Genomic DNA, 17,444 nt, shown 5'->3' on the forward strand with positions numbered 1-17,444 from the left:
TCTTTCCTCTTTCTCTCACCCCTTTCGTCACTGGGTCAGGTTATGGAGATGTTAAGGACAATGAAAGTCTTACTTGACTGGTGTAAGCATAACCCATTGATGTACTTTCTGGGTAAGGCATGCTAATTCTTGTTAAAGTGCTTTTGTAAACTTCCTTGAAGACCCTCCTTCCCATTGGGGCCCTCTGACTATGCCTTCCTTGATAGAGGCAATACCTGGGCCCCTTGACTTCCAATTGTCCCTCCCTCTGTTGTGGGTCACCTTGCCACTCCAGTCACCCTCCTGAAAACTATTCAAAATAGCACTAGGCTTGCTATACTGTTGCCCACCTTTGGTCCACCAGAAACACTCATGCACACTTGCTCTGCTGTTGCTAGAAATAGAGTTAGCTGCCAATACAGCCCTCTCTCTCTTTCACTCTTTCTTGCTCTTGGTCTCACCCTTGCTCTCTCATTCTCCCGGCCATCTTAAAGCTCATCTGTAGCCACAGTGTCTCATACCAATTCTAATGCTCCCCAAACCCTAAAGGACACACGTCCACTTCTTAAAGTTGGTCTCTCGAAGGCCCCTCTCATTTGGCTTGAAGCAAGGGTAAAGCAATTCCTTATGAGGGAGAAAGACTGTCAATCATCTGGACAACTCACATGGAAAATCTCTCTCTTCCTTCATCTTCATTTCCCTACTCTTTTAATGAGACAAAGGTTTGCAAAACTGGATTTTGTCTATACTTTTTCAAGTTTTGCATACATTGTTTTGGAGTATGAAGTTACTTGGCTCCTGTTGTTTGCTCTAGATCTTAGGAGCTTCTGCTGAAAGTGCAATGGAAGAAAAAACTGCAATGTCTCATCTGATCATTTTGCCAGACACGGGATCTCTTGTTCTTTCTCAAATGGCCCCCTTGGTAAACCAGAAGGCAGTCATTGGACTGACTAGGGAAATGACCACTAAAGGTTTCTTGGATCCTGTTTTTCAGCCTTAAGATGACTATCAGAATTCATTTTGGTCCTCAGATTTTTATGGCTACCCAACGTTACTGACACTGCATTGGTTCTTCTGGATATGTTATATTTTTTCTATGTTATATTTTTTACATATAATTTTGTAGGACAAATGGAGCTGCATCTCAGGGAAGTGGGAGCCTGCACCCACAGTAGACAGCATGGCATTTTAAGTTTTGGTCTAGCAACTTGAAGCTTGGCCATGCTGTTGCAGCACAGATTTTGCACTGTAGGAGACTATGTGTTTATTTATTTCTTCCACACACAAAAAAATATAACACCCTTTGAGTTCCTATTCTGTTTGCAAAAAGTCAAGACTTAGAGACACAAGAGCAGGTAGCCAGAAAGGGGAAAAAATAATCTTACAGCTGAGCCAGCCCAGTATCATAGTTGGCTGCAAAAACAAGTCAAAGGTTGCCAAAACCCACATAAAACAGGGACTTTGAAAGACAATATACTGATCTTTTTTTTTTTTTGCCTCTTTTAGAAAAGGTTTATTTATTTACTTATTTTTATATAATGTGTCTTCAATTAGTATTTTAGGGGAGGGTATCTGTTTTTCTTTTTCATCTTTAGTGCTCGGGAAGTCTAAAAAGGAGAAGTCTTCCAAAGATTTCCAGCATGGCTCCAATTAAAAACAGAAGATGCCCCTCCCACATGATTGCATTACATGTGTCTCCTGCCACAGCATTAACCGGTTGACACTAATAGTCATGGAATTTGAGAACTACAACAAAGGCTCTTTGAACCATCAGAACTAGAATATTGGCTTATAAATATTACTTATAAAAATAGCTTTAATTTGCATAGCAATAATTTAAGCATGTCAGGTGAAATTATGTCACTTATTTGACTTTATAATTATGTGTAATCATCATGTACAAATTGTTTTTTAAGCCCTATTTTTAAAGTTTATTTATTTATTTTGAAAGATAGCAGATAGGGGATAGCAGATCCCAGAATTTATCAGAGAGAGAGAGAGAGAGAGAGAGAGAGCAGGAGGGGCAGAGAGAGAGGGAGAGAGAGAGAATCCTAAGCAGGCTCCACACTATCAGTGCAGAGCCCAATATAGGGCTCGAACTCACGAACCATGAGATCATGACTTGAGTCAAAACCAAGAGTCAGATGCTTAACTGACTGAGCCACCCAGGTGCCTCAAGCCCTATTTTTAATGCATGTTGACTTGGCAAGCTACATAGGTATCTTCCAAATTATCTTAATTGATTCTGGAGCAGCATTACCGTTTTGAAGTTTTATTTTTTGAGCTAAAATACTTGGGGCATTTGCCTTTCCAGTTACACTGCAAAGTGATAAGGTCATCTTTCTCAACTGGCTCTCTTCATCACAAAGTCTCTACACCCGTTCATCACTTTGGCGTAATTGCTGCTTAAGTCTTGAACAAAATGCACCTCTTGTAGCTCAGGACGTTTCTACTGCTGACGCTGAGGTTTTACAATCTTTCTAAGCTATCACCCAACATCTTAAATCACTGTTAGCTTATTATAAAGAATCAAGAAAATCTAAAGGCCCTTGCAAAGTATGATTTGATGATTAATGTAGCAAGCCAGGGAAAAGGAGATTATTGGCCTCATGTAAAACATATTAAAGGACAGAAATTTGTTAATAATAGCCATTTTTTCCCTCTGTGCTCATCTTATGAGCTGACAAAGCAATTTGTCATACAGGAATAGCAAGAATTAAAATCAGCTGTGCTAGAACCATGAGAATTTGAGTTTGTATCTTCTGGTGTTCAATTAAGCCATTCCCACAATAGATCCTCACATACCTAAGAAGGATTGCTACAACCATTACAGTAAGATCTTGTTGCGTCCTCTGATTTGTCGTGAGGATTCTATTAGAGACATAACACACCTGCATCAGTTGACTCTTGTTGCCACAGGTAAGACGAGAGGTCTCGGCCCACCTCTTTCATCCGTCAAGTCACCACGAGAGAGAGTATGTTGCCGCCATGGATCTCTAAACAATTTCCCAACCAGTGTGCATCAATGTTGACTAAAATGTTCCTGCTGGTTAAAAAAGCAAGTGTTTCTCTTCATGGGCAGAAATGGAATTTTGTTTTCCCAACGTTTATGCAGGACAACAAACAGGATCCAGGTAGTTTTTTCCCAAGAGTGGTTTTGGATGGTGCTGTTAGTTATGTGGCAAACATCTAGTGTGAACAAGCTAAAACCTGGGAAGGATACAAAAATATTATCAGCCCAAACCTGGCTGCAGGAGGGGCAAAACCACAACAGTTACGTGATTATTAATTAGTCTAATCAGCTGTACAGACCTTATATGATATCTCTGTTTTCTGGCAGATGTAGCTACACCTCTTGCCTCAGTTCTCCCCCACCACCCCCCTGCAAAAAAAAAAAAAAAATCCCTCTGATCACTACCCAGCTCTAATACCACTAGGTTTCCTTTCATTCTGGAACCATGGAAAGAAGAAAAGATTGTTAGTTCTTTGTGAGAGATGGTGTCCTATTACTATTTAATCTTCATCTTATACTCTTGATTATTTAAGTTTAATTATATAAACAAAAGCTTATCTGGCCTAGAAAAGTTTTCCTTCTGTGTTATGGGCTTAAAGTTTTTCCCTTTCTCCCTCAAACTTTAAAAGGTTGTCATAAACCCAATGAAGAAAAAAGCCTTTAAATTCATTTATCCAGAAAATTGTGGTAATGACTTTTGGAGAAAAAAGAACAACTGATTCAAATACAGTTAGCGTGGATAGCAGATCTCAGAATTTATCAGCATGGCTATTTTTAATAAATTAGCAATGGCAATTTAATTCAAAAAAATTTTGTGTCTGTGTGAGCTGTACTAACTACTATAAAATGAGCTAGGAGAACATTTTTTAGGCTCTCCTTGAGTATCTCAAACTCAACATATCCCCAAAGAGAGAAGTATAATAGTCCCTTTAAACTTTCTTCTCTAGAAGGCCTGGATTTTCTTTACTGCACTCTCATTTACAAACTAGTATCATTCTTGACTCCTTCTTATCTTTCCCCAGCCTCCAACAACCTCTGACCAGCTACTTACCAAGTCCTTACCTACTAAATATTCTGCTGAACCTTTCTCCATACTCTGTTCCAGTTGCCTCAACCTTGTTTATTCTTGTATTTAATTTGTTTGTGAGTCCAGTTCTTGAGCTAAATGGTAGTGATGCAAACATAGATAACAAGCATTCTCTTCCCTCAAGACAGTGTAGTCAGGGGATCAGGCATAAAAGCCCATATTATGAAACAATATGTTAAGTAGCATGTTATACATATAAATAGGATATTGTGATAACACCAAGAAAGGGCACTTAACCCAATCTGAAGATTGAGTGAACCTCCTCTTGAAAATTGTCCAAGTTGATTGTTAAAGGATGAGTAGTCAGGCTAATAGGGTGATGGCAGAAAGGAGGCCATTCAACCCCATGGGACGATGTAAACCACATTAGCTTTGAAATAACTTGATGTTCTCAGGAAATCACAGACAATTCTGGATATTGTAGAACATCGACTATAATAGGGTCCTGGGAAAGGTGGGCTAAGGCCAGATCATAGTTAAGAGCTTAGACTGTATCCTATAGGTAGTGGAGAGCCAATGAAAGGTTTTATAGAGAAATGAGATGGTCACATATTTGTTTCAAATAGGTAAGTCTGATAACATCAAGGGGGACAGAGTGAAAGAGGACAGAGTCTGGGAGAGAAGTTAGGAGACTTTTTCAGAAGTCAGGTGAGAGATGATAAAAGCTTGCCCAAATCGGGACAGAGACTGCAAGCATAAGAGAGAAGGAGAATACAAGCCCTATTTTAAAAATAAAACCTGTAGATCTTATCTGCAACATGAGGGAGTAGAAAGACTCAAAGACGATTCCTAACTTGGATGATGGATTAGAGCTGAACCAGCAACTGAGTCAGAGAATGACAGAAGGTACAAGCTCAGGGAAAAGATGATGAATTCAGTTTTGAACATGTTATGTTTGAGATGCCTGTAGGACATCCAGGTGGAGATCTCTTACAGGCAGTTGGCTATACAAGTCTGAAGCTTGAGGTACAGGGTGGGGCTGGAGATAAAAAGTTGGACGTCATCAGAAAACAGAACAGTTGAAACAATGAAAATAGATCATCCAGAAAAAGTGAGTAGAGTAAGAGGAACTGAGGATAGAACTCTTGGAGACACCAATATTTAAGCAAAGTTTGGAGAAATAGGAACATTTGAATTTAGAAAATAAACTGATAGAGGAAAACTCTTAGTAGAGTGTGGTGCGACGAAAAGTCAAAAAGTGAAAATTTGTAGAGATCGAAATAGCGTTAATGTTGTCAAATGTAATGGATAGATTTATTAAGGTATGGATTTTTAAATAGTCATGGATTTGGCATTGAGAAGGTCTTTTCTGATCACTTTAAGAGAAATTTCAGTTATTTCAGCCTCAGTGGCTCAGTCGGTTAAGTGTCCAACTTCGACTCAGGTCATGATCGCATGGTTTGTGGTTTCGATCCCCACATTGGGCTCTGTGCTGACAGCTCAGAGCCTGGACCATACTTCAGATTCTCTGTCTCTGTCTCTCCGCCCCTCCCACACTTGACTCTATTTCTCTCTCAAAAATAAATAAACATTAAAAAAAAAGAGTGATTGCAGTAAAGGGGCTCCTGAGTGGCTCAGTTAAGCATCCATCTTTAGCTCAGATAGTGATCTCACAGTTCATGAGTTCAAGCCCTTTGTCAGGCCCTGGGCTGACAGCTCAGAGCCTGGAGCCTCCTTCAAATTCTGTGTCTCCCTCTCTCTCTCTGCCCCTCTTCTACTTGTGCTCTTTCTCTCAAAAATAAATAAACTTTTTTTTTTAAAGAGCAATTTCAATAAAATTTTAGGGGCACAAATAAGACTACAATAGATTGAGGAGGTATAAGAAACAAGAAAAGGAGACTGGAAAGCCTTTCAACAAGTGAAAATAAGAAAAAGGTGGGGCATTCAGTTGGTTGAATGTCCAACTGTCCAACTCTTGATTTCAGCTCTGTCATGATCCCAGGGTTGTGGAGTCTGCTTAAGATTCTCTCTCTCCCTCTCTCTTTTCCTCTCTCTACCCCCCCTCTCTGGAAGGAAGGAAGGAAGGAAGGAAGGAAGGAAGGAAGAAAAAGAAAGAAATGGGGAAAGATACTGGACTTAGACAAAGTAGTCTAGGGTAGGAGGAACTGCTTTTCATGTTTATGGGCAGAAAGAGAATAATCTCTACCACAGAATACATCAAGAATACAAGAGGGCATAGGAGGAAAGCCCCTGATAATGTGGGGGAGGATCAAGTCAAGGACACTGTAAATAGTTGGTCGGGTGCTGCTAAATGAACAAGGTTGGCTGGAGGGCCTCTTCTTCTCTATGATGTATTTGCCCTAGACTTTTGCAATATTTTCATCTTAGAACCTTCACTTTCAACTACTCAAATTCATCCTTCGTATCCCCACCAGGATGTGTCTATAGTTCCAACCCAATGTTGTCATTCAAAACCTTTCGATGGCCCTGTAACTAAAGAGGAATCACATGAGCTTTCACTGCCTACCATTCCTAAACCCCTTTTGGGGGAAAGCGACTCTAGACAGTTTATTCCGTGTAAAGTAATTTGTGCTCATTTCATCATCTGCAAGTGAATTCTAGCTTTTTCCACTGGATGATTAGATTAGAAATCAGTGCCTGCTGAAAATGAATTCCTTAGCCCTAAGGGAGCCCAGTCTTTCCTGGGATGGTTTGCTACAAAATCCTGTTCTGGAAGGAGCATCCTCTATTGAATGGTGGTAACAGCAATTACATCAGGGTCTCTCTCTTAAAAAGGATAATTAAATAAAAGATGAACAAAGAGTGCCAGTCACTCTATGTGAACTAGTGTTATGACCCCATGAGTCAGCTGTACATGCCAACTTCTGCAGTACTAGAACCTAGAATGTCAGTATGCCTACGAAAGAGATGTTGACCCATAACTATTTCGTTTTTTGCAGTAAACCCTCATTTTGGGGGAATAGTGCCAACCTTTAAAAGTCAAGCTAAGATGGGCTCTGCACTACCTTGATTAGCATTTTCTACTTTATGTTTTGATGTTCTACCCAAGTAAAAACAGGATCTGTGGTTTGGGGAATTCTGTGTACGCCTCCACTGTAAAGATTCTCAAATAATATTAGTATTTTAAATGATCCAAAAAGCCGTTACAGCAAAGAAACTATTTAACTTAGTTTGACCCAGTTTTCCCCAAACATTTTTGACCACAGAACCACTTTTCTTTTTTTAATAACACTGTTAACACCTCACTAAGCACACTTTGGAAAAACTAGCGTACAGAAGAAGGTCAAAAATCATGCATGGAGTACAGATTAAATGTGGCAGAATGACCACAAGCATTTATCTTCTCTTCCACTTGAAACTCCACCAAAAGACTTTAAAGACATAAAGCTATTCACCTCCCTCCCCCCAAAAAGACGGAATAAGAAATAACTCATAAGAGATAAGAAATCCGAATTCATTTCAAGAAGTTTAACTTAGCCTACAAAAGAGGTTACGGTGGAAAATGAGAGAGAGGAGAGATACCAACTAGAGAGGAAGGCACACTTGCCCGCAGAGCCTCTGGTTGACCCAGACTTCAACGAGCCCAGCGCAGAAGAAGGCGGGGCTGAGACACGGGTCAATCTGTAGGCAAAACTGGTGGACCCCGAATCCCTCACCCCACCCCACCCCGTGGCTGTCCATATATACCTCCATATATACGATTTCTTTTAAAATTGAACATCAGAGATGGACTCAGAAACATGGGTATGGGAAAGAACAAATTATTCTAGAGGCTGAACTCGGAAAAATGCACGTACAAGTTGGCACCTGAAGGGTAGAGCCCCTAAACTTCCCCCCAAACCGTCCAAAATACCAGCAGACAGGCGCGCACCGCCTCACGCAAGGGGCTAGAGGACTCTTCTGACAAGAAACGGAGGGGCCCAATCGAAGATCTTTCAAAAGCCACAGTTGTGCTCAGCGAATCCCTACGGTGAAGTCGGCAGTTTGAATGTTGGTCCACACAAATTGGTTCTAAGTAACATTTTCTTTTTTAAATAAAACTTCTCAGCTCAAGAGAGATCGATGGAAACAAATACCTGCAAGTTAAGGTCAAAATAGATTCCAAGACCCAAGATGTACATCTAAACAGAGCAAGGTTGGAACTTAGGTTGTAATAATTACACTAATGAAAGTCTTTTATATTATATCAAGAATTCAGTGACATGAATATTCAGCCACTTAGGAAATTGAGTTTAAAACGGGAATTAGTCTCTGGAGAGCTGCATAGGAATACAAGATAGAACCAACAGTTTAACATTAAATTGGTAAGCTACTGGTCTATACCTCCTTATAATCAGTCTGCTCACCTCAGAGCAGAATTTGTTCCCAGAGCCGGAAACTGAGGTCTGCCTAAGGAGCAGGAGTTAAAAAGACTCAGCTGTCGGAGTAAGAAGGACTGGAGATTTGGAGGTAGGGGGGAGAGACTGAGACACTGCAAATCTGGAAACACCAAAAACAAAAAACAATTCCTCATTCCTAAAGAAAACTTTAGTCTTGCCCTCTAATCCCCAGCATCTTTGACCCATTCAGAAGTTGGACTCCCTTCAATCAAAACATACTTATTTCATGTGGCCATGATTCAATATTGGGGGGGAGGGTGAAAAAAATCATTATTATCTGTAAAAATTGCACGATTTCCTGAAATGGAACCATGAATTATAAGGACTGGCTTGTAGCTATTGTTTGTTGCTTTATTTTTGTTCCATTTCTGTGAATTCTTGGGCTACTTTTTCAGCTGGTCATAAATTTGGTGACTGGATCTTGGATTGAATGTCATGGCTGCAGAATGACTATACCAAATAAAAAGTACTTCAATAGTATACATTTGTTTTAAAAGACCACATTAGCACATTTTGGTCAAGCTCATGTTTTCCAAACGTGGAAAGCCATTACCCTCATTCTTTATAGCCCATCCCTGTCCGTGAAACACGTTTATAATCAGAACATCCCCCTTAATCCAGTCTAGAGAGATTTTGGAACGCTTGAGCCACTGAAAATTGTTTTCTATTTTGTTCTGTGGATCTGGAACCACATCAGAAGTTCCTTGGGTGTTATTCAGGTTAAGATCAGTTTTAGGAAAGGTATTTGCTTATAATCTGCCTGACACTTTTCCAATAATTCACCAAGCTTTCCCTTTTTTGTAGTAACTTTTCAAAAATTCTAAGTTATTTCAGATGCAGCAGTTAATTGACATGGTAATATACTCATTCTGATTAAAATTTATGTGAAATCAATTTTGAGGGTTGAAATTACATGCATTTAATAGTAAAAGTTGCAATGTTAGTTTTGTTGTGTAAATTTATAACAGTTTTTCATTTGTTTGAGTAGTCTTAAAATAACCATTGGACAAAGCCAGTCAAGTTGAAATGTGGCCATTTGTATGCCTTCTAAAATGTGTTTGTGCCCAGGTCTTTAATTACACAGATATGTAGAAAGATCTACAATCATAAACTGGGAGATCTCTTAGCATATAAGGAACCTATGAAAAAGTAAAACTTACTTCTGCACGCCAAAGCACAGAATTTCAATTCTTGTCACCCTGGGTCACAGAAAATGTGATCATCCACATTTCTTTTTTTATTTTATTTTTTTTTTAACGTTTATTTATTTTTGAGACAGAGAGAGGCAGAGCATGAACGGGGGAGGGTCAGAGAGAGAGGGAGACACAGAATCGGAAGCAGGCTCCAGGCTCTGGGCCATCATCAGCCCAGAGCCCGACGCGGGGCTCGAACTCACGGACCGTGAGATCGTGACCTGAGCCGAAGTCGGACGCTCAACCGACTGAGCCACCCAGGCGCCCCTATCATCCACATTTCTATAATATGTTATCATGACAACAATTGCTTCCAGCACCAAAATTACTCCTAAGTTTCTATAGTTAATATATTACAAATATATTACTGTTTTGAAACATTGTCATCTTTACTTGAAAGTCTATTCTTACATATAACTTAATCTAAATTTGAACATTGTCATGAGAAAGATAATTTTTATTGTCACATTTATACTTGTGATTATAGAACAATGCTGACCAAACAGCTTATCACACTTTCTGAGGACCAATTGTCCTTCACTATTGCTTCCTAATGTTATTTCCTAATGTGTAATTTGACACAGTAAACTCATAAAAGGAAAATAAACAACAGCAAACACACACACACAAAGCTAAAAACAAAGAGTTACTTTGGAGTATTTTAAAGTGTCAAAAGAGGTGTGCCTGGGTCACTCAGTTGGTTGAACCTCCGACTTCGGCTCAGGTCATGATCTCACGATTTGTGGGTTTGAGCCCCGTGTCAGGCTTTGGGCTTTGCACTGACAGCGGCAGAGACTGCTTTGGATTCTCTGTCTTCCTCTCTCTCTCAGCCCCTCCCTTACTCGCGGTCTGTCTCTCAAAGATAAGTAAATGAATATTAAAAATAAGTAAAGTGTCAAAAGAATTGTCATTTAACATTCATGTTTAGAGTAATGTAAACGTGTGCCAAATCCCATTACATAATCATAGGTGATACCTCCTTATCCCTCTAGGTACACGTCTCTTTCTCAGTTGGCCAGGTCACATGCGCCGAAATTTAAAGGAGCATTTGTCAGCATCAAACACTTAGAATTTGTCTCTGGTTGAGACGATCCCTATACAAACACGTCTAGAGTCTTTTGTCTTTGGTTCAAGGTCTCTTTCATGATATTTTCTAATAGATCACTTTTGTCATTTACTGTTATTATTACTGTGCCCCAGAGGTAACCTACCATTTGTATTGAGAACATCTCTCTTTCAGAGCCACATTCCATTTGACACTTTAGTTGGATTTTATTTTTTTTTTCAATATATGAAATTTATTGTCAAATTGGTTTCCATACAACGCCCAGTACTCATCCCAACAGGTGCCCTCCTCAATACCCATCACCCACCCTCCCCTCCCTCCCACCCCCCCATCAACCCTCAATTTGTTCTCAGTTTTTAAGAGTCCCTTATGCTTTGGCTCTCTCCCACTCTAACCTCTTTTTTTTCTTTTTTTTTTTTTCCTTCCCCTCCCCCATGGATTTCTGTTAAGTTTCTCAGGAAGTTGGATTTTAATAATCCTAAGTGGTCCTCTGATGTGGGGAAGGACCCAAACGGGCACATTTCCACACAAGAGATCAAAGAAAAAAAGCAATTAGCCCTTTTTTGTACAGGTATCAACATCTTCACTTGCAAAACATTTCCAAGCCTTACAATTGTAGCTAACTCCTTTTCCTGCACTTTGGAGCCCATAAGAGTAGGTAAAATAAAGTAATATTTTGAAACTTGGAGATAATAGTTTGACAGCAATGCTGGAGACTAAATTTGACAAGTAAGTTCAAAGAAATAATAGCTGTGTGAACAGATTACCATGCCCGCCATAAATTAGCACTAAGTAACGTATGAAGAAACTATTCGTTACGTGGAAACAACATGGTGCCTGACCTTGGGGAGCTAGTCTCAGACAATGTCTTTGAAGTCATTTCATTCTTGTGCTTACTTCAAGTATCTTAGACATGTGTCTTTATATAGTCCCCTTGAGGGTAGGGACCATATTTGAATTACTCCATGTGTTTTCTCACAGAGAACACTGAAGATTGAAAATTGGATATTATATGGAAAAAAATAAATCAGTAAATCTCTTCTACTGCTTTTCTATTATACAAGGATTACATGAATTCTTGCTAACTGTAAAAATGTAAAAATAAGTATACAGAATAAAAACAAAACTTCCTGCCTTTAGGGGTACCTGGCAGGCTCAGTCGGTGGAGCATGCAAATTCTTGGTCTCGGGGTTGTAGGTTCGAGCCCCAAATAGAGTGTAGAGAATACTTAAAGATAAAATCTTAAAAACAAATTCCAGCCTTTATGTCATATATACCCCTCAATTCTCACTCCCTTCCCCATTGGAGATTCTATTAGCAGTTTGGTACATAGCTCCATTTTATACATACACTCTTGATTTTAATTCCATGTAATTAATACTCTTACAATGTCAGCATTTATGATTGCTAGATTTATATAACATTGGGCTTCATTTAGAACTACTTTATTGCTCTAGAAACACTTTTAGGAAAGAACAGCAGTTTATGAAATGCATTTTAATCTGTAGCATGGACATCCCTGTATTTTCTCAGTATTGAATTCTGCTTATACTTGGCTTATGCAACAAAAAACTGGGTCTATGGTAGGCTGGTGGTAGACTCAGTTAATATTGATGAGTGAACATTTGGTAATGAAAATCCCCCCCACCCCCCACCACTGTTTATTTGGTTACTGGTCTTGGTTATTTTCTTACATTTATTCTTTTAGATGTATCTTAGGATTTCTTTGTCATGTTCCCCCCGCCCCCCACCAAATACTGCTGGGATTACAATTGGCATAGTATTTTAATTAATCTGGAGGGATTTGACGTGGTATGTCTTTCCATTTGTTCATGTTTTCCTTTTATTAAACTTCATGTTTTGGGGGCACCTGGGTGGCTCAGTCAGTTTGGCGTCCGACTTAGGCTCAGGTTATGATCTCGCTGCTCGTGGGTTTGAGCCCTGCCTCGGGCTCTGTGCTGACAGCTCAGAGCCTGGAGCCTGCTTCCAATTCGGTGTCTCCCTCTCTTTGCCCCTCCCCGACTCACGCTCTCACTCTCTCTCTCAAAAATAAATAAACATTAAAAAAAATTTTTTTTAACTTCATGTTTTCTTCACCTGCATAATCGCTAAACTGAATGAAATTGTTTTAGTATTGTAATGGGATCTTTTCTCTGATATATCTCTTCTTAATTATTGATAGAATATAGAAAAGCTATATCATTTTTAAATATTAAGTTTATACCATCTCATTATTTTTTGGTAGATTCCTTTGGGTTCTCCAGGTAAACAATCATATAGCTACAAATAATTCTTTGGTGATTTTCTATAACAAAATATTTTGTAATGTTAAAACTTGCATGCCTGAAATAAATTTTATGTGCTAGTGGCATAGTGCACAATAATGCTGGATTTTTTAAAGACTCCTGGATTCAATTTACAATAGTATTTGAGGGGACTTTTTACATCTTTATTTTGACAAATCAAAATTGAAGTAATTCTTTCTTTGTAGGTTTGTCATCTTTCAGGAGTCAGCTTCAAAGTAATACTGGCTTAATCAAAGAATTGGGAAAGTTATCGTCTTTGATTATCTCTTGCAAAATAGCTTTCAAAGGAAACCAACTGAATTAAGTGCTATTGGGCCAAGCCCTGGGATAGATGTGTAGGAATCAATCTTGAACAGCATGCTGTGACCAGTGGCATTGTGTGAGGCATTAGGCAGGCCCTCACAAGGTGGAAGAGACTCCATCATCCCATCTTCCTTTCTCAGAGATCACCTTACTGGTTTAAAAATAGAAATACATTATCAACCTTCCCATGTGATCTGGCAAAATATTGACACTACTCTTGAGGAGAAGCTATAGGCTTCAGCAAAGACACTGGACATAAACATTTTTGTGTTATCTCTTTTATAAATCACGTTCAAGATTGCTGTAAGCATCTACACTAGCATTCTCCAACATTTGTAATGCAACATTAAATGCAACCCTGAAATCATACAAACCATTGAGATAATTTTAAAGAACGATATAACCTTTTGCAATGAGATGTATTTTTAACTGTTTTGCATTTAATTAGCATGTAGATCATCTGGCAATTGCAAAAGCCAGACCTTAAGATAAACTTATACAAACAAAAGTAACCTTATTTTGGCTTCAGAACACTGAAATAATATTTTTTCAAGGTTGAATGTAATATTTATGCTTAAGTGTTTCCTTAAATAAACTTCCTTAAAAATGTTCACTAATCTTGCTATCATTGAATACACACCTCCTCCAAAACAGAACCTTCAGGAAAACATTGGTGCACCTCCTGGCCTATCATATTTAAAGTTGTAGTATAACTAAACAGGGTGGAAAGAACTGCACAGAAGAGAAACTTACAACCTTGGGACCTGGAATATTAATCAGTGGTTAACTGCAAACTGAGCTCTGAATTACCATCCGTAGGGATTCCTTACCACAACCCACTGATTTCACTGGTCTTCTTAAGAGTCACTTCATCTGAAGGCCTGATCATAAAAAACCAAACCTCCCATAGCTACAGGAAAACAATTCATTTCTTTGGGGTTAGCAGGGTATAATTGGTTTTAAAATGCATTACTATTACATTTTTTCTTCAGAATGGAAATAGCTTCAACATTTTTATGATTATAAAGGAGTGTACATTTGTTGTATTCAAATAAAAAAAGTCAAGACTAAAAGTTACAAAGAATACATTTTTAAATCACCTGTAATTCCTCTACCCAAAGATCACTACTGTTAACATTTTGGTTTATATCTTTACAGAATTTCTAGTCCAGTAAATCTTCTAAAAAGGTTCATACTTACTTGCATATAACTAAAAATACCTTATCTTCAAAATAAGTATCTTGTATTTGTTTAAATATCCTGTATTTTTGGAGCTGTTTTCGGTGTATCCTCTTATATGGAATAAAAAAATGTGGATCTAAATCATTATATAGCACTTAAAGGAATTTTAAAACTCCATGTGAGCCAGCGTTACCTTCATTAGTCACCAATAATATATAGTTTATGTGTCCATATTGACCAAAAATAATGTCTTGTAATTGCATTATTAATCACTCATAAATTGAATGACTGGAGGTGGGGAAGCAGAGATGGGGAGGAAATTTTTGTTATATATCTTTTTATGCTATATAAATGCTTTGTAATTCTGCCTATTCAAAACATTTTAAGATAAATATATTTACATATGTACAAACATATATAAGTTATTAGCTTAATATGGCATAGCCTGCTTCTACAAATTCCATAACTTACTAAGTACCCAGAAAAAATGAAACCACTAATTGTAACAGCATCAGCTTATGGTTGTGCAATGGAAAAGTATTTTTCTTTTCTCCACAAATAGCTTTAATTTCCATTCTATAAAGGGATGCCGTGACAGGTTTAGAGTACCATGTTTGATTCACTGACCCAGCACAGGCACCTCAGTGTCTTTTCCATATGTTAGCATTTGGCGTAAGTACACACACACACACACACACACACACACAGAGGCAACAGTGTGGTATAGAAACCATCTGAAACTATCCCTCAGATGCATTGGAACCAACTGTCCTGAGGTAAGAAAAATGGCAGAAATTCTAATTCCAACCTTAGGGGGTTTTTTGACAGGTAAGTTACTCTGGCTCTTGGTTATATAGATCGTATTTATCACCTTTCGGCAACATCTCTGTGATAAAGATGCCGCTCAAGTTTGTGAGTTAGTTATACTAATCTACGCAGGGCTTGAATCTCCTTGATTTTGACTTTTTTTTTTTTTTTTTGCTCTTTATTTGCAGGTAGTGAAGTCAAAGTTATCCAAAGAATATCACTTTATCAGAATGAAACAATCAAGAAACCATATTGTGGGAAAATATTTCAGCAATCAAAGCAAACGACAACAAGACTCTGTAACAAATTCTCAATCACCATATCATGTCAGAGGTCCAGTTAATCAGGTTTGCTCTGAAATCCTTCTCAGCAGGATGTGTGCAAGTAAAAGGACTGTGTAGACTCCCTGCAGGAGGACTGAACTTGGAATTGGAAGCAAGCCACTCACCTGGACGTGGTCTAAGAACCATATCCTACACATCACGGGTATCTTGGATTGACCACACACTCATGCATGCTGGCACAAACATATACACCAATGCACACATGGCTTAAAAAAAAGTAATAATAACACTTTTCTTCCTACAGCTTTATAAGGTCAATATATGCACTTGACAATCACTTGGTTTCAAGGGGAAAGCTAGAGCTTGAAAAAGGTTACTTGAAGTATAATCATAAATTGGAACCACTGTGGGCTAGGTATTGCATGATGATGATAGGGAGAAATATAGACACTTGAATTATGTGGACAAAAAGGATAATGCTCTTGAGTATTGTGTTATCTTCTCTATCGGTACATTAATACTGAAGAGGGGAAAAAAGCAGTTACATTCCATTTGCAAGTAGGGATTGTGCTTGTGTTTTTTACCAGGAGAAAGAGTGATGTGTACGATAGCTTAGACTTTGTAATCTAATGCTTAGGAAAAACATTTCTTCCTATACTTTTTAAATTTTACAATTGAAAGGAAAAGAACAGGAATGCCACACAGGGAATTCGGAGGGATTCTAGGAGAGACATAGGAAGTGTAGTAATTTACAGTTAAAACACCAATGGATTTAACTTTGCACTCTTTGTACTTTTCAGTAACATTCCCTCCTATCCTGTCTGTGAACTTGGATGGGTAACTGCAGTCTAAGTTGATAAAAAATGTAATGTTAAAGTGAGAAACAAAATGTAGTTCCTCATGTATTACTTTAATATGTTTTATTGATGATACTACTTAAGAAAGCTTTTGTTTGCTGTTAGAGGCCTATGTAATTTAAGGTTACATTTTATGTAAATATTTTCAAAGGATTAGGCATTTGCATAGGCATTTATTTTCATAAAGCATTTGTATACGTCCACAAATACCATGTTATTGGTAACTATATTTTGATTTTTCTAATCCAAATTGAGAGTAGGAATAAAAATATTTTTTTATTAAAACTGTGGCATACATATAGAAAACATACCTAGTTCTAGTATTGAGAACTTTCTCTTCTATATTTTAATTTCAAAATAGTGAATTCCTTTATTTTACGTGTTTTGTTGTAAGCTATCCCACAGTTACAATTGTGTTTTAAAGGATTATTTTTCTTTTGGGGAAAAAATAAAGCTGAGAGTGTTATTCAATACATGTCTGAAATTAACAACTGTACAAATACCTCAATTTCATTACCATACAAAAAAAGAGAGACTATTTTGATTGATCAGTTCCTTGGTATGAATATCCACCTCTTTAAATACTCTATTTTTATATATATTTTTATATGAAAGTAAACATGAATTTATATTTAACTGTCTTAAGTTATATTTAAGCACAACTATCACTTGATATAAACAATACATATCTGCCTCTGACAGATGATAGATTTTTTTAAGTGGTACAGAATTAACCTTTAAAATGAAAGATTTGGGGGCACCTGGGTAGCTCAGTCGGTCAAGCGTCCGGCTTCAGCTCAGATCATGATCTCACTGCTCGTGGGTTCGAGCCCTGCGTCCGGCTCTGTGCTGACAGCTCAGAGCTTGGAGCCTGCTTCCGATTCTGTCTCTGTCTCTCTCTGCTCCTCCCCTGCTCGCTCTCTGTCTCTGTCTCTCTCAAATATAAAATAAAACAAAAAAAATTAAATGAACGATTTTTCTAATATCTGCAACTATATGCAAACACTATTTTTAGGTTTTTGACTTT

General features: G+C 38.0%; 1 protein-coding gene across 4 annotated transcripts in view; it reads left to right on the top strand.

The window, feature by feature from the left end:
* The window catches only part of CPED1 (cadherin like and PC-esterase domain containing 1), a 268,756-nt gene extending 251,571 nt beyond the window's left edge, over positions 1-17,185 (top strand). For all 4 annotated transcript variants that reach the window (XM_015540679.2, XM_007089175.3, XM_042970757.1 and 1 more), the window contains one exon: positions 15,465-17,185. In XM_015540679.2, the coding sequence (XP_015396165.2) occupies positions 15,465-15,677 (213 nt within the window). In that variant the 3' untranslated portion in view covers positions 15,678-17,185. The remainder of the gene's footprint in view (positions 1-15,464) is intronic.
* The last annotated feature ends 259 nt before the right edge of the window (positions 17,186-17,444 follow it).

This window comes from Panthera tigris, chromosome A2 (genome assembly GCF_018350195.1).
Source record: "Panthera tigris isolate Pti1 chromosome A2, P.tigris_Pti1_mat1.1, whole genome shotgun sequence".
In the NCBI taxonomy this organism is placed as follows: domain Eukaryota; kingdom Metazoa; phylum Chordata; class Mammalia; order Carnivora; family Felidae; genus Panthera; species Panthera tigris.